A 21,848-nucleotide genomic window follows, 5' to 3' on the forward strand; every position below is an offset into this window, starting at 1 on the left:
CATGGCAACCACTCACACTATAACTTCGAATGCATGGTCATGGTAATGCTCCTGATGCTGTGTGCACATGCAGATAAGCACTGACACACGCTTGAATCCATCCTGTCATCAGTGCACACCGCTTACCTCCAGCTGGCCACCATATGCCATACGCACTGCCCTGACACTATCGTGGCAGTTGTCACTCTGTAGCATTTTCCCTCGCAGTATTTTTTTTATTTTTTTTTTTTTTTGCACAAATTTTGGCGGCTGTGATGAAACAGTGCCCAACTGGCACCTTTATGATTTTTCGCACACCACAAGTTGGTCAGGACCAAGGCTAGAACTCGGTGCCAAGAGACCCACTCGTACGGAGCACACTCCTTACTCTCAGATAATGCAAGTAAATTATCAGTCCGAAAAGAGCGAGAATTATTCAAGTTCAACTGTTTCAGTGAGTACAGTAGAACCCCTTTATAGTAAAATCACTGGGACCAGCAAAAATATTTACTGTATCAGTTGTTTGTGATGACATGGTCCTGAAGATGCTGTCGGGTAATTAAATGCCTACTTACTGAACATGCCTCGTTGGTTAATAAAAAAAAAAAAATACACTCTAAAATACCTTCCATCTCTCTTTTATCTTCTCGTCATGCCATTTTTTAAGTTATAAGATTTTTTGTATACATCTAGTGAAGGTACCTCTTGAGCATGAGGGCAATGTGGCTACGAATAGAACCAAGTTTGATTTCATGTGAAAATCAAAGCCTTGTCTGACACGGCATCACCTTCCACTGTTTTTATCTTTTAAAAGCAAACAGGCGCGAAATGCGCGTGGCAGTCAAGTGCTGCAAAACTGCACACGTCACGCCTATAATTCTTGACATCGCTGCCTTGTGCTTCACGCTCTACAATGCTGCAAATCTTTGGCCATTTCCTCCTTTCCCTTTTTCTCACTGCATTTTTACTCTCCTTTACTTTCTGAATGGACCGCGGCACCTTTTTTCGATGTTTGTAGACAGCCTTACTTTCTTTTTCCTACGCGCTGCATGCTTTTTCTCTAAGAGCTATGCAAAGTTGGCTTCTCCTAAGTGCTGTTAAGCCTGGTGGTAAAGCCATTTGAAAGAACACTCGGTGCTATTTTTATTTTTTTTTTTTTTCAAACAAAAAAATTTGCTTTGCGATTCCAGGTAGCGTGCGTGCAGTGATGTAATTTCGTGGGAAGTCGTCATCACAGCAAGATGCACTTTACTATAACTGTTTCTTATCAAAAATGTCTACTATAAAGGGAAAAAAATGTACAGTTGTCTATGGAAGAGGACCTGGGACTTCAGTTTCATTTTACTACACCCAAGTTTATTATAGCGGGGTTCTACTACTTAAGTGTGCAAGTATGATGTGGGACCTGTTTGGAAATTTTCTTGCAAGTAAGTCATATCATTTGCAAAAGACAACTGCAAAGCTTGTCATTTGAACATATCTCCTCATGCTAGAATTTCATAAATCAGAGAACCAAAACAGTCCAGAGCAGGAGGAGTTAACCACTTTGAGGAAATTCATGATGATGATGATGATTATGACTTGCTACGATGCGAGAGCAGCTTTGGCCAAACGAAGAGTGCTATGGCTATGGGACAAGACGTTTACCGTCTACTCAAAATGGCGTCAAAGATGCATAATTCCCAATAACCTGAGCATCAGCTGTATCATCAGTGGCTCTCGACAACACTGGGCATTAAAACCTGCACCTTCCACATGCAAGGCGAAAGCTCGAACCACTAGGCCAATACAAAGGCGCATAGAGGAAAGCATTGAGGTTGATTTTCTTGTATGGTATAAATGATGCTAACAGCATAGACAGTAAAAAATTTATGCATAAAACAACCTTATCAGGTATCATTCTAAAAGACAAAATCCTCAAAAAAAGAAAATCAGGTCGTCGTAGCTACATACACACCTCCATTTTTTTTCCCCAAACAGCTGATTAATAAAACATGATTCAGGATGCAGTCTTCATGCCTAATCCTTCATCCATTTTAATGAAGGCCACAAAAATCAACATTTTGTTTTAGCTTATAAATTTTGCACAACAACGCTGCTTGCAGGCAACCTGCATAGAAGTTTGTACTGCGGTCAGCACCGCAGCGCCATACACAGCCTAGCAAGAGAAGCAAGCAGTTTTGGGCGCACCTGTAATGCTCTTCTTCACTACTCGCATCAGCTTACAAATAGGCACGAGCTTGAGCACCATATCAAAGACAAATGAGGAGCACTTCAGCTGACTAGGCTACATCAACAGAAGCTAGGCAAGGAACATCATCAGCCATACAGTTGCCTGCATTGTTCAGGCCATGGTCTTGCGTTAGTAGTTAGTAGCGGCCCAATCGGATGGTAGCAGTCTAGTAACCCAGGAGAACAATTTCAGTGCCACATGGGTAGCACAGGTTCCCTGCAGTGTTGTTTTTTTTGTAATTCATTCAGTGATTTTGCCTGTAAATTTCATTCTGCCTTGATGCACGTAAATAACTCCCCATCCTAGCTTTTGGTATGTGCTGTAAATGTTTGCAACAAATAATGATCCTTAAAATATAACGTAGGTTGATATAACTAATTTAGTAGCATCAGTAGAAGCTGAAAGTGTCCTATTCAATAGTTCTGTTGGTGTTCATTGATTACCTCACTTTTCTTGCGTATATGTTATTCTTTTAAATAAATCCTCATAAATAGGGCTGTCAACCAAAAAACGTCTGCATGCATAGCTTTCTGCAGTGTTTCAGTATAAATAAAACTACTGAAACATTGCACAGCTCAAGCTCTGGCAGCTCTAGAAGCAAGAATGGCTGTTTATTTATCAACACATTATATCAATGCATTAAAATTTTTGTTGAAAGTATGGTGCTTATTGTCTGTTTCCCTTTTCAATGGCCAGCTGATATTAAAGGGCCAGTCTACTAACTATCAGTGAACAAACTTTCTCTCAAGAAATCCTTCACTTTCATGTTGTGTCACGCGAAATTAAAAGTTATTGTGATACTCAAACCCTTTAATCAGACAGAAAAGATTTCTAATGGGTGCATCAACTCATCAATGGAATCAAATGTTGCTAAATTTAAACTAACGTGAGTAAGTCGGAGTTCTAACACTGTTCCTCTTTACTGTCTAAATGGATCACCATTAGAAAAAGTCACATCCTATCAATACTCGGGTGTCCCTATAACAAACAATTTAACATGAAACCTACACATTAGTCACGTCGTTAATAGTGCTAACCATACTTTAGGATATATAAAAAGAAACTGCTCGCTCTTCCCCTCAATATCAGTTAGGTCCAAATTGGAGTACACGGCTTCAGTTTGGGATCCTAATCACGTTAACAAAATCCACAAACTAGAAACGGTTCAAATTAATGCAGCATATTTCATTTTTTCTAACTATAGTCACACTGCCAGCATAACCTTAATAAAATTTCATCTAAATCTGCCTAATTTACAGGATTGCTGAACAACATTATTTCACCATCCCACACTAGCCCAAGAATTCATCTCGCCTTCAGTTCACGTATCATCTCGTCGTTATCATTATTACAAAGTAGGTGTTCCAGGAGACTGCAGTGCCTCTTTTTCAATGTCATTTCTTCCAAAAACATCACGTGACTGGACCCACCTTCTTGCATCAATTGTAAACATTGTTAACATAAACAGATTCCGTTCTGTTATAGCATTTAACGAAAATGAGCATGCTAGAATTGTATAACTGTTTATTTCATCCCTTGTTCTGTTAATTCTTTATTGTATTGTATTAACCCCCTCCGTTCTATGGCCCTAAGTGCATCTGTAAATAAGTACATAAATAAATAAAATTACATTATCCGAATTAATGAATACCTGGCTGTGACACTGAGAAACGTTGAAGAACAATTTTTATATATGGTAATTTTGGTTTCTCTTAGCAGTCGGAATCTGGAAACCATGACAGTGGGGACATAAATTACAGCTAAGGCCCATTAGTTCCTGCGGCAAAAAAAAATTTTGAATTCCACAAATTAAAAATATAAAATTATTTATTTATTTATTTACAATACTATAAGCCCTTACGGGCTGTTACAGGGCTGGAAATAAAGAGACAATACAGAAGAAAGGCACATGCATTACTACAAGAAATACAATTGTAGTTTTTTCTCGAAAGCCTCAGCTGAGCTGGTGTTATGAAAAATGTGGGGGTTCAGGTTATTAAATTCAAGAGTGGTTTTCGGAAGGAACAAGTACTTAAACAGGTCAATTCTAGGTTTGTACGGCATAATGGCGAATGAGTGATTAGTACGGGCTGATAATCTTCCGGGGGTCGGATATACAGAGTAGAGTCTAAGTTAAACTTATTTTCACGGAGCATATAAAGAAACTTGAGGATAACTATTTTTCTATGTGTGGCTAGTTCAGGCAGTTGAGCTTGGGTGCGAAGAGCAGTGACTGACTGTGTTTTGCGGTAAGCGGAAAATATAAATTTTAAGGCTAATCTTTTCACCTTCTCGAGTTTATTGATCTGGTACTGGCAATGTGGGTTCCATATAATATTTACATACTCTAACTTGGGTCAGGCCATACTTTTAAATGCTTGAAGTTTAACATCAGTGTTGAGTGTTCCAGTTTACATTTAAAAAAAACAAGTTTTTGTTCAGCTGAACCACATATCTGATCAATGTGTACGCTTCAATTTAAAGTTTCAGTAATTGTGACGCCTAAGTATGTTAATTTGTTACACCTTTGGATCGGACTGTTGTTATTGCTATGGGTAAAAAGTAGGAAGATTTCTTGTTGGTTATGGTCATGGCAACAAATTCCATTGGTTTGATTTGCATATCCCATTTCATACACCAATCATAGACTTTTTTCAAACAGTGATTCAGCAACATTTGATCATCACCAGTTCTTATGTGGCAAAACAATCGTCTGCGAACAGCCACACGTCCGCATGACAGTCTATATCTTCAGCAATGTCGCTAATGTATATTAAAAATAACACCGGACCTAAACCAGAACCTTGTGGAAGAGGAATCATCAAAGAATGCTTCAGAATGCACCTCATGATGATTTTAGTACCATGAGACGCATGAAAGGCGTTTTCTTTCTTTTCCTAGAGCTCTTCAAGGTAGCTCAAGCGACTTTCACCACAAGGCATAAGAGCCGCTAGGAGAAGCCAGGTTTTAAAATAATTTTGGAGTATTTATGGACGTGGGAAAAAAAGGTGCTATGGGCAGCTCACAAAGAGAGGTGCTGGAAAGAGCATAGTGGAGTAGGAAAAGCAAAAATGTGACAAGAAGGAAAGAAGCCAACAGTCGGCGAGGCCAAGGAAAGCGTAGGGGATGTTACTTTATGTTCTTTTTTTTTTTAATGTTTACTTGGATAATCGAAGAAATTAGTAATGTAGTCGTGTTTAGGGGAAGATAATTAAACACAAAGTAGCAGAAAAAACAATGTGCCGATGGTGGGAACCGAACCCACGACCTCCGAATATCGCGTCCAGTGCTCTTCCAACTGAGCTACATCGGCCGCTGTCCCCCCTGCTACTTGCTTGGGTATTTATGTTGTCTGTATACGAACCTTAAGAGTGTTCACCAGCGCCACCCTCAACCATAGCGGCGGACGTAGAACGTCCTTTGTTACCGCCAGCGTCATGTAGAACGTGATCAAGAGCGAGGGCGAAAGCTGTGCTAGAACCCTCTTACGCTACCTATGGCTTCAAGACTGCCAGAACCGAGACCCCCGTAAGCTACAAGCAGATCAATTAAGATGAAATGAGGCTGCTCGTTATAATAGATGAAGGAAAGAAGCCAACAGTCGGCGAGGCCAAGGAAAGCGTAGGGGATGTTACTTTATGTTCTTTTTTTTTTTTAATGTTTACTTGGATAATCGAAGAAATTAGTAATGTAGTCTTGTTTAGGGGAAGATAATTAAACACAAAGTAGCAGAAAAAACAACGTGCCCATGGTGGGAACCGAACCCACGACCTCCAAATATCGCGTCCGGTGCTCTTCCAACTGGGCTCTTCCAACTGAGCTCTTCCAAAAATGTGACAACCGAGTTGCAGCGACATAACAGCGACTGCACTGTGGCTGCTATGCTGGAGACTATGTGCATGAATGTACTGGAAACTTTGCTTTGCTTTGAATGTGGTGCTTGCATCCAAAGCATTGTCTTTCAATAGCCTGTTGATTCTATACTTTAGCATACAGTCCATATTTCTTCCTTTGAGGGGGGGGGGGGGGACAGTTTGATATTGCATTATAAGCATGCTAATACATATTTCTTTTAAAGCCTTTCCGAGGCCTCAACCCCCTCTCTCCTCACGTCATATTTTTGCGAATAATATAAACAGGCTATTTCCACATGATTCTGCTCCTGCTGATGCCCGTAACAACACTGCAATGTAAAAAAAGATTGCATCACGGCTGCTAACATGTCATTCAGCAAAAAATGCTTAATATTCAATATTTTACAGAATAGCCGAAAACCAGGGGGCCTTGAATACAGTTAGTTCAGTAACTGTGTGCAATGGTTGCCGCGTCTGCACCAAGCTTACTTTGTGTCTAATGCACTCAATTCAGGTTTCATGCCGAAAAGAACCACTGGGATTCCTCGCAATGCAAAGCTTTAGAAAACTAGTGCTTCGTTGTTTCAAAAACTAATATGACATCGTCTTGTTCAAGGCTTCAAACTCCCCACTGGCACTAACAGCTGCACTGTGGTAATTAAAAATTTAGAGAGTTTTAATTGTATAGTTAGAATTGTTCAGTAAATCCTCTCCGCCGAGGTGGAGAATTTGTCTCTGCAAATATTTTTTTCTATATGAAACTCCTTATCTTTAAAGGTGTTCGTTGAAACACCCAGTACCTTAGATATCCTGCTTGCTTGTTGAGAACATTGGCACTGAATGCAAGCACATTCAAGAACGGACAGCATAATATATGCTACAGGCTCAACAATCTAAAAATAATGTGTATTTATGCACCAAAGCTAAACCTGACTGTGAGGCCGAGCATCGCACATATTCAGGCAGAGAGATGAGCAGCCAAGCCAATTAAGCTTAGCAATAGACTACGCCGTCGCACGTCAATGGCTAGCGTGAGTTAGTCATGACCAAACGGGTTAGGCGAGCCGTAAAAGCTGTTTCACCGTCAGTGATTACCACGGCGGAGCTCTCCTGGCCTACGTCATGAATGACGTATCGGAGGAGGGGCGAAGTATTCGGCCGCCACATGGACTGGCCTGGTGGGCAAAACATTCCGCTGCTGGTGGCATGGCGTGGAGAGAACTCTTCTAGTGACAACTAGCTGCTTTTCTCTGAATCCCATCAAGCTCTCGCATGGTGGAATGTGATAATCGATCGAAGATGACCAATAGAATAGGTTTCTTCCACTCCAAAAGTGGCACAAAATGTTTTTGAGCTGTGCAAAAAGTGAAGCGGCAGACATCATGCACTGGCAAGCCTCGATATTGAACTTGACTGTAAGCAGATTTTTTCTCAGGTTCCAAACAAGTGATGATTTAAAGTGAAGTAAGCAGTAGAGGAGGTTAGCGAGAATGAAGATCTAGAAAATAAGGCAAATTATTTCTAGAAAGCACGATTTAGTGATGTGCAATCTCGCTACGTCTGCGGCCCAAAGCTGTGCTCATCGTGATAAGGCCATGCTGAGAGGGAGACTGTCAGCCACTTGAGCACAGTGAAATGTTAGATGCACGGCTTAGCTGTTGAGGACAACCATCAATTACAACAACGTAAAAGCACTGTAAAGCACTACTGTAAGCTCTAGGATAAATTTAGTTGTCAATGACAACTTGCTTACAAAACGAAACCTCATGATGGCGCCATGATTCTGCAACACTGAGTTAGTGATTATAAGGAGGAAGGAGTCGTCCCAAGTGAAATGGTTTGAGCAAATGACATGGTCACAGGCACTTTCTTTCGTGTACTATTTTTTTTATCCGTAACATACTCAGGGGCGGGTTATCTGCTTACCTTGGAAAGCAACAAATACACACTGCAAAAATTTTCCAGCTAGCGGGCACGAAAAATGGAACACAAGACTTTTTTGACTTCCCTTTTTTGTTTTCTTACTTTCACATGATGGCATCCTGAAGAGGCAAAATCGGAGATGCCTTTTCACAAAGCACAGGTAACGGATAGCTATCGAGCACTACTGCACTGACCCTGTTTCAGAGGGTTCTCGCAGAGGCTGCTAGGCGGCAAAGAATGATCTGGAGTTGAGAAATGACAGGGGCCTGTCTTTGCATGAGCATCAAAGGGGCACAATGAATAACACAATGTTCAACTCAGGCCCCAGTATGAATATCTAAAGATCACTTGTTGAGCAGGTCAGAGCAAAAAATTGTGGGGGTTTAGGGAGGGCTTGAACCTAGTGATAGAGCGAAAGCTGTGTGTTGTAGCGAATTTTTCTGCGAACATCTGGATTTAATGTGCCGCCGTCACAACGTTCGAACGAACCTTCTGTCCTAGCATCTCGCTATTGTTGTTTACCTCTACCAACTACCGAGTTATCTGTCATCTTCTTCTTCTTTTTCTTCCTCTTCTTTTTCTTTCTCTTCTTCTTTTACTTCTGCCTTTTTCTTCTCCTTTAACTTCTGCTTTTTTCTTTCTCTTCTTTTACTTCTTCTCATTTTTCTTTTTCTTCTTCTCCTTCTTCGAATTCTTTTACTTCTCCTTTTTCTTCTTCTTTTGCTACTTCTTCAGCTTCCATGGTGTCACACCGATGGCTTGAAAACCTACCATAGTGTAGCTTTTGCTACAAAACACGGTGCCTACTTGGAAGCCTGCCCTAATTAACCAATGCATGCAAGCCCCACATGGCATCCAAATTAATGAGCATCCAATATCAGACTATCACAGTCATTTGGCTGGGCATAGCAATTAGTCCAAATCATCACCATCAGATTGAATATATCTATTACAGGGCAAACGCCTCTCCCAAAATCCTCCAATTAACCTGGTTCCGTGCCCACTGTGTCCACTTGATCCCCATTAACTTTCTAATCTCATCCGCCTACCCAACTATCTTCCATCCCCTACTACTCTTGCCCTCTCCTGGAATCTAGCCCACTACTCTTAGCAACCATCTGTTAACTTGCCATTGCATTACATGCCCTGCCAATGCCCATCCCTTCTTGATTTCCAACCGGAAATTCAGTAGCTGGTGTTAAGTGCTCTTTTAAATTAATGAAGTTTTGCTGTATCTGGACTGGTTCCCTGGTCCTGTCAAGGTCAAGTGCATCAACAATGATCCCTTTAATTTCCCTCCTTCCATTCCCACCCTTTCCTTGCAGGTACTCATTCATATATATTCACTTTGCTGGTCACTTTATCACTAATCCCCTATATTTTGTGCCTCTATTACTTCACACATGCTCGTCAGCATAGTCGTAAGCTATCACATTAAATGAAAGACCGCATTACATAGAGTCCCACTTAACTGAGCCACACGACTGAGTCTGCATGGCCTACAGGTAGTGCATATACCTCAGGACACAAAGGTCCCAGGTTCGGTTTCCACCTCATGTCCCACCTCACAGATACTACCAAAGTGAGCAACTCCTGAAAACTCACTCATGTGCTCTTGTGACATCAACTGTCAAATGCCAGAGCAACGGCGGATTTTCTGGAAAATGGGGCCCTTAATGCTGTTAAGTTAAAAAACCTAAGGCATCATGCCTCTTTTCCGCAGCTTCAGGTTCCTTCAGGAATGCCAGCTTTGGAACTAGGCTTAATCTAGACTACTGGATCAGGCCAAAGTGAACAATATAAAATTGAAGATCATACTTAAATTAAAAAATTGAAAGCAAGTTCAAGCACCTGAGAAGCCCAGCATGTAGCCTCGAGCATTGCCATGCCAAATTACCGGGCTGGACAGGGCCTCCCGAAAGAAGGTTGATGGCACTGCCACCGCCACCGTGACATTGGGGCTGTCTTCTTTGGGGTCACCAGAGCCCAAATCCGGAAGCAAGGCACTCAGACTTTTTGCCCTGTCCACTGCTTTGACGCCTGGAACGTCAGCAGTCACGTTAGATGGGGTGGGCTGTGGCGCGGAACGCTTGCTGGCTCCCAATTGGAGTCCCCCGCTACCAGGATTTGACTGAGGACCAACACAGTAATGCAGCTCGGACAGGTGTGTAAGGAACACATTCCAATCCTGCAGGAGACATAAAAGAGGTCGTGAAAACTTCTGGCAAACGCAGTCATTTTGCTGGACATGCAACACATTACTATCATGTAAATGTTACAATACTTTGTGAACCCACCTGCATGCTATGCGGTCGACTTCGCTAATGACAGACCACACAAGGGAAAAAGGGGGCACATGTCAAAAACCTCTCTAGACATTAACTCCTGCTTTATATCTGCACTTTACACTAAGACAAAAGCAAAACTTGCAAACACATTCCTGTACCGGCATGCCACTACTTTTTTGTGACAAGGTGAAAGTATTGGAACCTGGTACAGTAAAAGGTAAGGGAGTAAGTAACATGCTCTACAATGTGTCCACTCAATCACAAGATATTTTACTACATGCATTTCAGATTAACCTTGAAATGGCAGCATACAGATGCAACATGAGTAAGTGCAAAGCCCGCAAAAGTCAAAATCATACCTCAGCCCCTTAAATAACCCCCAATTGCAAAAGTAAAAGCAGGCTCAATACGTAAATAAACTCTACCTTTATAATTGACTAAATTATGTTATATGCACTCAAAGACCAAAGTTCTTGTCAAATAGGATGCTTGCCCGTGGGCATTATTCCCGACACTGGTGCCATTCATAAATGTTATTTGTGTTAAAGAGAATAAGTTCTAAACAAATCACTCTGCTAGACCACAGAGCTAGGTAAACTCTTAGTAAATGGAAACTGCAAAGCTTTCATTTCAGGGTGCACAACGAATTCTAACAAAAATAGCTATGAGAATGTGAGGTTTAGCATGGCGTACAAAAGCTCACAAGCAGTAACTGTGGGAACATTGGCAAAAAAAAAAAAACACTGTGCATAGCTCTCCAGTGATCACGTTACAGTTGGCACAATATTTATGCTCAACATGGTATTTCACTCCGATCATTTAACTCCAATCAGATAAAGCACAGCTCTTAGTTATCCATTGTAAAGCTGTCCAGCCCAGAGGTTAAAATTTTAACCAGCAGGCCCTCACTTCAAGGAGCCTTGCAAAGCATTTCAATCACGTAGCTTTTATTCTTTGCATGCATAATATAGGACATGATGATGGTTTTATGCCCAAGAATATACTGAAATCAAAATTAACACATTTATTTGCCCTCCGTCCTACCAGAAAAAAAAAAGTATATTTTAGGCTGATGATATCTAAATGTAGCAGAACATTTTTAGCTGTGAATATGAGGTGGCAACAAATATGCGTGCTGCTTTTATGGATGGTTTAGTTTCCACTATGAATTTAAATCCTTTATACCAAGCATCTGAAAAACAGTGTTCAATGTTTTCGAACATTTTCAACTTTTTGAAAGAAACGTATCTAAATAAGCAGTAGAATTACAAAAAAACTAATCAAAATAATGCAAAAGGCAACACTTTCCACATCGCTTCAAACTATGGTGGAAGCCAGTAATGCAGCTTAAACTGCCAATACTAAGAATAAGGCAAATAAGAGGAAGAATGCTGCTGATCAATGAATACCATGAAAAAAAAAAAACTATAAATGAACAGGAAATTGAGGGGTTAGAGAGAAAAGGTGGCAGCTTCCCAAACCTACCAACGCCAAAAGATTCTGTGCAAGCATGCACGAATGACCGTGGTTTAATCACACCTTTCCTGCCATCAACATGTGTGCATGGAATAACACAGTGCGTGGCTGCAACCTGCCCTTCCGAAGTAACGATAGCATGCAAAGCATTGGTGTGTATATGTGTCTGAAGTGCAGTTATTGGCACACAGCAAGTGAAATGGGTGCGTGAATTCAATTTTTTTACTCTTATTTTGTATACTGTGAGTGCAGTAACTTTCAACTGTATCAATCTCTATAATTCTTTTTCACTGGACTCTGAAATGCTTGAGGAATACTCTTGAATAAAAATAACTCGCAGTTAAAAAATAACACTGCCCCTTTGATGCAGAATTAGAGCACGTGACAGAAAGTTGTGCGTAAAAACCCTCTGTGATAGAGGGCACAGGTCCACACTCTAGTGGTCCATTGGTAAGTATAATGTGAAGAGGGGAAAGCATACTATAGTAAGTGTGCTTTCATTTGCTGAAGATCACTGTGAATTGTGGGGCCTAAAGTGCTGAAGCGATGCACGGGTTATAAGGGACACCATAGCTGACAGCTCCGGATTAATTTAAACTGCCCAGGATTCTTGATGGGACCCTGAAAAAAATATTAATGCTTATATCCTAATGCAGCACAGCTGTAGAGACAGTCTTTTTGAGCCTTCAAAGCAATTTAGAAACTCTGCATGGACCCTGTATTTTTGCGAATAATATCTAAAAGCTACTCCTTGCGACCAACTGCAACTGATTAGGTCGGCATATCACCACATGTTCTTATCTGCACTTGCCCCATTGATGTAAAGTGGGCAATCTTTGTGCACTCCCTCAGTGGACACATGCAAATAACACAGGCAAGAAACGGCACACTGAGATGCAGCTACACCAGTTTTCTTTATTCTTTCCTGTGCATTGACATGTGTTTAATTGAAGGGCAAGAGGAGGAGCATCATTTTTATTGGTGATAAGTATTGGCGAAGCTAGCTTAAAAAAATGTTTGCACTGCTGAAACAAGTGATGAAATACAAATTGATCGTGTGTGTTTTGTTTTTTAGCCAATGTAAATATCTTTCCATGGTCCCTTCAACATGCACTAACGTCGTGCAGCGCATGGGTGCCTTTTGCGTTTCACCTTCACTGAAAGACAGCCACTCAAGTAGTGCTCATGCTCTCAGAATCCTATATGCATCAGCCATGCCTACTGCTCACCATGTCAATGTCTGGATTAGGAAGCTCTGTTCCACCTATAACGTAGGCCAATACTATCATAGTGACTCCGAAGGCCAACAGGCAGGTGGTGAACACGAGTAAAGGTGGATGACTGAGGGCGAACCCTCGCAAGTTTTGCACCACTCCCACAGTCATGGCTGGAGACCATACGGGAAAAACAAAAGAAAGAGAGCATTACAACACATGTTGCAAGCACAATCACACTTGTGTGATAGGCTGAAAGATACTAATAGTGTCTCAACACTGTTATGAACAAAGCATGATTAGGTTGTTATGGCAGTTGTGTTAAGCTGAGGAAAGTAACTGATACAATCTTATCTGAACTATCAGAGGAAAGATATGGCCATACATAGAAATAGGTATGATGAAAATACTTGCAGTAAAGATAGTCAGCCCTAAAGGAATGTATGATGCCTGCATGATATAATGTTAATAATCAATCCCACAGAAAAATGTATGACATCGACAAAGTGTTAGTAGACCAGAGTGCTGACCAGACAAGCATCATCTGATCTCACGAACTAGCACTTCACTTAATCAAGACTCATGGGTATCCTGAAAGTGCCTGCACAACAGCTTTTCAATTCACAGGTTTGATGTAAGGACTGATTCTTCTGTAATTATGCACAGTCATGAGAAATAAAAAAATCTTGCTTGCCGCAGTACTTCTTGAACAGTGCTTCTGATGCGAGCTCATGCTTCCCACCATCTTCGCATGGTACAGAGCAGCGAATTGATGAATTTGTTCCACTACAATACCATAGTTTTCAGATAATAGACAAAGCATTGCACTATGTATGGCCTTAATTAGATCTTTTTCTCTCATTTCTGAAGTAAATTTGCTTGTTTTCATGTTTTTCATGTCAAACAAAGGTAATTACAGCAATTACACCGACACAGTTACACAAGCCCAGAGATGGATTTATGCGTGTCTCTAGGAGCGGGCAGTTGGCTGGAGCAGTCCCATTTTAACTATGCACTTATTGAACTTTTTTTTTTTTTTTTAATATGGGCTTCAGCATGGTTTTCCTGTGTAAAATTTCTCACCTAGGGAGGGCAGGGGGAGAATGAAGGGTAGCGGGCCACTGAACAAAACAAAGCAGCCGCACAATTAAGTCGCCGATCGCATGCCTCGCCAACTTTTGTCATAGTAAAGCTACCAGCAGTCAGAGCTGTACATGTACCATTATGACACAGCAGCTTCTTAACTTAGGGTGAAAAGAGAAATTAATGGCAAAATATAAGAGATGGCAGTGTAAAAAAGAAACATAAAACAGACCAACAGGGCAAAAAATACGTCACTGCCATGTCACTGCAGCCAAGTCAACAGCTAGCCCGCGCTAAGTTGCCAGTGAACAAGTAGGGCTCCACATCCACTGAAGACACGAATGTGTTGTGCCTGAATACCTCTTCTGCAGTTTCATGGCTGTTTCCGCAAAAAGCTCTGCGAATTTTATGATATGAAAGTGCTTAACTGAGGCATTAGGCAGAAATAGCTAAAAGGAATTAGCTGAGCTTTACCAGTAAACACACAATTGTGCGCTCTGTCAACGTGATGCGCGCATTCACAGAATGCATTATGTTAATCCACGAGACCGGAAACTATATGCTCTTATATTTGTACCTCTGGAAACGAAAATTGTTTCTACGGAGATCAACGCGTACGTAAATTTTCTACCTGCGTGCAAGAACGAAACATTCCCCTCTTATATTTAGTACAAACTACGACAGTAAGAAGGCACTGTGAAAGCTGATCAAAGCATTATTGCAACTAAAAGGGTCATTGAAGAAAATATGAATGTGCAGCCAATCAAAAAGAAGCAATCCACGATGGTTACACTTTTAGAACATAAACATGCAGATGAAGCAACAAAGCGGCAGTGTACGAACTCTGCAATCAGAACTCGTGTTGGATACGCAAAACTAAGAAAGCTTCCACCTCCAATTCTCCTTTTTAGCATGGAGGCAATATCATGGTCCATTATTCACACGATTTATATTCAAAATTATCATTATGCATGCAGATACACTTCGTTGGCACACAGATGCTCGAACTTCCGCGCAAGAGCTCACCTAGCGAATTGTTGTCCAAACACAATATAACAAGACCTCACATGTTTTGCTCTTCTCAATTACAGCCCTATCGTGAATCCCTGTTTCACATTTCTAACTCTGGCTACTTTTTCACTAAAAGCACAAATACAACAGATTACTTCAGACCGTCAACAGACACCCCGAAAACAGAAAGCAAACCGATACCGATCTGGATCTGACCCGTTCTGGATGCAATCGGCTTGATGCACGTATTACAACGACGACGGCCACCAAACGTGCATCTAAAATAACTAAAATATGGTATGTTTTTAGGCAAGCCACAAAAACTATAAAACTTTCAGCGTTTTAATAAGCATTATTCACTTATGTTTAGGATTTCAGCCCATTGATAGTTAACGTGACCATGGCGACTGGCGCAACCGGCGCGACAATTAAATTAGGGTTGAATCACCATGTTAAGAACTATACTAAGAATGTTGGTTGGTGCATTGTATTAACTCCATGGTTGGTACCCTTCTGCTAGAGTGAACCAGAAGAAGTTCACTCTACCTTCTGCCAACTAAACCTTCGTACTGTGAAAATGAAACGTCTTTGCAGCTGGCCGTAGCAGCTGCAACTTTTGCAGCCAGTCGATCTGAAAAGGAAGCTCTTCTGGCGACATTACAGTATAATCGCTGAGAGCTTTACTTGGCGTTGCTTGTTGAATCAAATGAGCATCGAAAGAGTGATCTTGAGCACAATCGGTCCACGCATGGTGCAGTATTTTTCAAGAACATACAGGCCATGTGGTTTGCGACAAGCAAATTTTCCCCCTTCTTGAAATATTGTTTCCACGAGTCCGAGCCGTTACAAGGATAGGCAAACTCATTAGAGGCTGTACATCTGTGAGAAAGGCTACACGCGAAAGTTGCAAGAGCGCCATATATACGAACCAAATGAACTTGAATGCGTAGAGCTGGTCGCTGCGGCTTTTCCACTCAGCAGAAAACATAACTGACAACTTGAAAAATTATATAACCTTCTGCAAACGTTTTCAAACTGGCTCAAGACTAACACCGAATATTAGAATAATAAAACAAGACTGCTCGCCATATTTGAAGTCTCTGCCACCTGGCAAGAAAGTAAAATGGAGAGACTATTTCCTCAATTGGCAGGAGGGACCGAAACAACGAGTCTTGAATATAGCAAAGAAAGAGGCCCTCGAGAGACGAAAGATTCGAAATTCGAATATAACTTGGATATAATGAGTCTTATGCGCTCTTCATTAATGAATACGCGGAGTTTAGAATTCTGCGTATATTATTTACCATTTCCTCCGTGTGAGTTGAATTGATCGGCAAAATTTTATTTATTTATTTATTTATTTATTTATTTATTTATTTATTTATTTATTTATTTAATTTATTTATTTATTTATTTATTTATTTATTGTTACCTTATCGAGATCTCCGCGCGGTGGAAGCGGTTAATATTTCATATTAAATATGAAATAAAAGAAAATGCAATGCGTAGGCGAGTGATTCACAGGCACATTGTTAGCAAGTACTAAAATCTCACTATCAGGACTAAATTAAGCGCCAGATATCTTTTTTTTTTCGGTGACCGGCCATCCCTTGGCCCTCTTTGGCATGAGCTAGAATATGTTCCCAGCATTCGTACACAATGCAAAATCGCATAGCTTTATCTGTTACTAGCACGTTTTGCCTATAGACCCCAAGTGGCAGACATTTTCAGAGCCTTAATTTCACTATGACCCTTCTGATAACCTGAGTCGCTTTGGAAAATCTCAGTCCTCACTCCTCGCCGTACACCTACTTGAAGCGGACATATAAACGTTATGCGATTTTGCTATAGGATCTGTACCTGCGGATTAGAGCTTTCGCACTAATACATGCTGCAAATAGGATTCACCTTCTCTGGCCTACTTGATGACCAGAACTGGGTCGCCAACTACAACCCCAGTACTTTCGGGTATACGTCCAAGCGAAAGACGCAACCAGCTCGCGTAGATGCATATGCCCGAGTGCGCGCCGCGCAGCCGTAGTTGAAATGCCCGCGCTAACTAGCCACTTAGAATAGCAACGCTCCTAACAGTACTAACAGGCATTAAGCGCTCTCGCCGCAAAATCCATTTTTAATTTTGTGGAGCGCCGAGGCAGTTTGAAGAGAAACAATATAATTTGGCCACGCTAGCCACGCCATATAATTTTGAGGTTTTTTAAGTGGCGCCCATTTCGCCGTGTCTGCACAAACGACCTTGAACAGGAGGAGTGGAGCTGCGTAAGCACGTCTTACCATGTGACTCGCCGCAGTTGCGGCCGCGCGCTTCACCGTCCGCGGATAGATCGCCATGACGTCATATATGACGTCATGGCTATAAAAATATGGGAGTAGTAAGTACTATAGTCATTGATCACGTCGCCGTTTCAGACAACGACTCGCAAAAATATAAAGTCACCTATCTATCTATCTATCTATCTATCTATCTATCTATCTATCTATCTATCTATCTATCTATCTATCTATCTATCTATCTATCTATCTATCTATCTATCTATCTATCTATCTATCTATCTATCTATCTATCTATCTATCTATCTATCTATCTATCTATCTATCTATCTATCTATCTATCTATCTATCTATCTATCTATCTATCTATCTATCTATCTATCTATCTATCTATCTATCTATCTATCTATCTATCTATCTATCTATCTATCTATCTATCTATCTATCTATCTATCTATCTATCTATCTATCTATCTATCTATCTATCTATCTATCTATCTATCTATCTATCTATCTATCTATCTATCTATCTATCTATCTATCTATCTATCTATCTATCTATCTATCTATCTATCTATCTATCTGTCTGTCTGTCTATCTATCTGTCTGTCTGTCTGTCTGTCTGTCTGTCCGTCCGTCCGTCCGTATAGATCGCCATGACGTCATATATGATCGACAAGGATTAGCTATAAAAATATGGGAGTAGTAAGTACTATAGTCATTGATCACGTCGCCGTTTCAGACAACGACTCGCAAAAATATAAAGTCACCTATCTATCTATCTATCTATCTATCTATCTATCTATCTATCTATCTATCTATCTATCTATCTATCTATCTATCTATCTATCTATCTATCTATCTATCTATCTATCTATCTATCTATCTATCTATCTGTCTGTCTGTCTGTCTGTCTGTCTGTCTGTCTGTCTGTCTGTCTGTCTATCTATCTATCTATCTATCTATCTGTCTATCTGTCTATCTATCTATCTATCTATCTATCTATCTATCTATCTATCTATCTATCTATCTATCTATCTATCTATCTATCTATCTATCTGTCTGTCTGTCTGTCTGTCTGTCTATCTATCTATCTATCTATCTGTCTGTCTGTCTGTCTGTCTGTCTGTCTGTCTGTCCGTCCGTCCGTCCGTCCGTCCGTCCGTCCGTCCGTGTCCTTCCGTCATCCATCCATCCATTCATCTATTCATCTATCCAACTATCAAGTCACGTGACAAATTGAGATGACTATGGTAAGAGGACCAAGGTGGTTTACAATAAATGAGGATATCAGGTAGCATGAGAAAGTCACGTAACCAGGATGACTAGCAAAAAGTGATGCTATTATCAAGTCACGTGACAAATTTACATGACCAGGGTCGCTTACAAAAGGCGATGATGCCGTCAAGTCACATGACAGTCGTAGGATGACTTGCAAAAAGGGATGACGTCCTCGAGTCACGTGATAGTCACATGACCAGGAAGCCACGCAAAAATGTGATGCCGCGTCTAGGGCGCCGCAACAGTAGCAACAGTGCTCAGGCTTCCACATAAGCCATTGTTACACGATTTGTTATAGTCAGCCCATTTATTACACTTATCATCATCATCATCAGCCTGACTGTACCCACTGCAGGGCGAAGGCCTCTCCCATATTTCTCCAATTAACCCGGTTCTGTGCTAGCTGCATCCACTTGACCCCTGCGAACTTAACCTCATGCGCGCACCTATCTTTCTACCGCCCCGTGCTACGCTTTCCTTCCCTTGGAAGCCAGTTTGTTACCCTAAGCGACCATCGGTTATCCTCTCTTCGCACTATATGTCCTGCCCAGGCCCATTTCTTCTTCTTGATTTCCACTAGAATGTCAGCAACTTGAGTTATTTCTCTCATCCACTCTGCACGCTTCCTATCTCTTAATGTTACCCCTACCATTTTTCGTTCCATAGCCCTCTGCGTTGTTCTCAACTTAAGTAGAACACTTTAGCCTCCACGTTTCAGCCCCATAGGTGAGTACAGGTAAGATGCAACTGTTGTATACTTTCCTCTTGAGCGATACCGGTAAGCTGCTAGTCATAATCTGCGAGTGCTTGCCAAATGCGCTCCATCCCAATCTTATTCGTCTTGTTATTTCCCTTTCATGGTCCGGATCTGTGGTTACATCCTGTCCTTAGTAGACATATATTCGCCTACTGCTTCCAGAGCTTCGCTACCTAACGTAAACTGCAGTTCCTTCCCGAGGCTTTTGAACGCTACCTTAGTTTTCTGCATATTGATTTTTAAGCCTACCTTTCTACTTTTCCTGTCTAGGTCATCAATCATTATAGTTCATCCCCCGAGTTACTTAATTAGCAAGGCAATGTCATCAGCAAATCGCAGATTACTGAGGTATTCTCCTTACACTTATACTAACATATGATACATGACTGATGACAAGTGGAACGGCGCAAGGATACGATCACAGGAAAAGAGGGATAGAAAGGCGCTCCTTCTATCCCTCTTCTTTTCCTGTGATCGTGTCCTTGCGCCGTTCCATTTGTCAGTATGAACCAACTAGCCCTACAGCAAGTACGTACTTCTAATGACTGATGAGATTCGTACAACGCACGTGACCTGACGACTTCCGGCGACACATTCTGTAGACACTTCCGTCGACATCATTTCCTTCCCGTGAGGTTTTCGCATTAATAAACGGATAATTACACTCATTAGCATTTGCTTGAGAGCAACACGTGGCTTCAAAGGAACAGCAGAATAGAACATACTGGACTTACATAGAAACTGTTTTCGAAAAAGCTGTTTTCCTTTGAGGCCGTACGGCTGCACTAGTATGGATAAGCAAATCTTTCCAGCTTGGGGAATTATTGGACCAATACCGTTCCCGTCAATCCATTGATCGAATCGCCGTCAGAGGTCCAGGCTGGCGCACAGCTTTCGCATCTAACAAATATCAATAGTCCTCATATATGAAACTACGGACGTAGCATGGTTCTTACGTACGTTAATTGCGACGTGTTCCAGGTCCATGCATGAACCTCACACCACAACTAAAGCAGGCAGACGGCACAGACGGAAAACTAGATCTGAAGGTTTACCGTCTGCGTTGAGCTAAGCACGAAAGAAAAAGCGCTTAACAAGTGTTAGCAGGTACGCATTAGCATCCAGTCAAGCGCAGCAATACAGCGTTCTCAGAAGCTTCGTAGTTAAAGAAAAATTCCTCCTGGTCCTAGGTTCGAACCCATGGACCACCGCCTGCTTGTGGCAGTCGCTCTGCCGACTGAGCTGACCACCCGCGTCGTTATCGGAAGTGTCGCTATCTCCCTGGCCTCGAGTCATATATCTGATTGGTGCACCGCCGGAACATGATATATATATGTTGCCACCTCTTCCGGTTCCGTAGCGGCAACACCCGGTTCAGGCGTTTCCACCAATCAGATGACTCGAGGCCACGTGAGACAGCGACACTTCTCGATAACGACGCAAACTGGGCGAGGATCCCAGCATAACTATCAGTTATTGACAAGTTAGTTCTACCCAAGTGCATAAGAGTGACGTGGTAAAGCATGCTTCGAAGGGGTTACGCATGAGGGGAGATAATTTAATTATTGAAATGAGTGCATCAGCCACGTAACCATAAAATATCCCATTTATATGCAGAAATAGCATACCCGTGAACTTTACAATCAGTATACCTTTGCATACTGCACTGTTTCTGCCCAGCCTTCACGGCGTCGCAACATGCCGCTTAAATTTCCAACCATATTTAGCGCGAAATTTTTGTTTTCTCGAATCGGCAATCTTTTCTGTTGCACCGTCTCCCAACTACTCTCACAAGCAGGTTTATAAAATATCGTATATCATACGCAGCTTAGTACAGTGTTGTTTTATTTTATTTGTGCATGCTGAGCCCTGCATATGTGCCATATTATATGTGGCCCCAAAATGTTCAAGTGGAAAACAATGAAAAGAGAGTGAAAGCGGAAGCGATCGACTGTGCTTGAATCCGTTGCTTGCTCACATTGAAGATTGAATTTCATAACAACAGTCATATGATCACTGCTGTTTTTAACAAGCGGATATCATTTTGAATAATTATCCAGAAGGCTATATATATAATTAGCCCTCTGGATTGTTATACACGTGCTTAATTTTTCTGATTGAAGACATTCTAGCTACTTGGAAGCGTCTTTTCGCTAGAAATATTCTTTCCTGCAACAACGTTGTCTGATTGTTGAGAGCATGCGCTTTCGAGCGAATGTGCAAAAAACAAATAAACAAACAAACAAACCAAACTGCAGCGACTGAAGTAAGCGCCTATGCATCAGTTTCGGTTATCCTATAACTGCACAAATGCATCTGTAACCCCATAACTAGTTTTTTTAATAATGTTATAGTGGTTTAGATAAATATTGTGTTTTTTTATTGCAGTATTGTGTGTCGCAAAAGCTAAACAGCGACATTTGACCACTTAGGCCTAGGTACTACACTATGTAAGGTACA

At 41.3% G+C, this 21,848-nt stretch overlaps 1 protein-coding gene across 1 annotated transcript in view; it reads right to left on the reverse strand.

The window, feature by feature from the left end:
• The window catches only part of LOC146197081 (transmembrane protein 248-like), a 30,179-nt gene extending 14,901 nt beyond the window's left edge, over positions 1-15,278 (reverse strand). Inside the window, exons 1-3 of the mRNA XM_084598818.1 lie at positions 15,077-15,278; positions 12,983-13,140; positions 9,841-10,177 (exon numbers count right to left, since the gene is read on the reverse strand). Of these exons, the coding sequence (XP_084454944.1) occupies positions 9,841-10,177; positions 12,983-13,138 (493 nt within the window). The 5' untranslated portion in view covers positions 13,139-13,140; positions 15,077-15,278. The remainder of the gene's footprint in view (positions 1-9,840; positions 10,178-12,982; positions 13,141-15,076) is intronic.
• Positions 15,279-21,848: the final 6,570 nt, after the last annotated feature.

The sequence above is a fragment of the Amblyomma maculatum genome, chromosome 3, assembly GCF_055883805.1.
Source record: "Amblyomma maculatum isolate TAMU_Amacu chromosome 3, ASM5588380v1, whole genome shotgun sequence".
In the NCBI taxonomy this organism is placed as follows: domain Eukaryota; kingdom Metazoa; phylum Arthropoda; class Arachnida; order Ixodida; family Ixodidae; genus Amblyomma; species Amblyomma maculatum.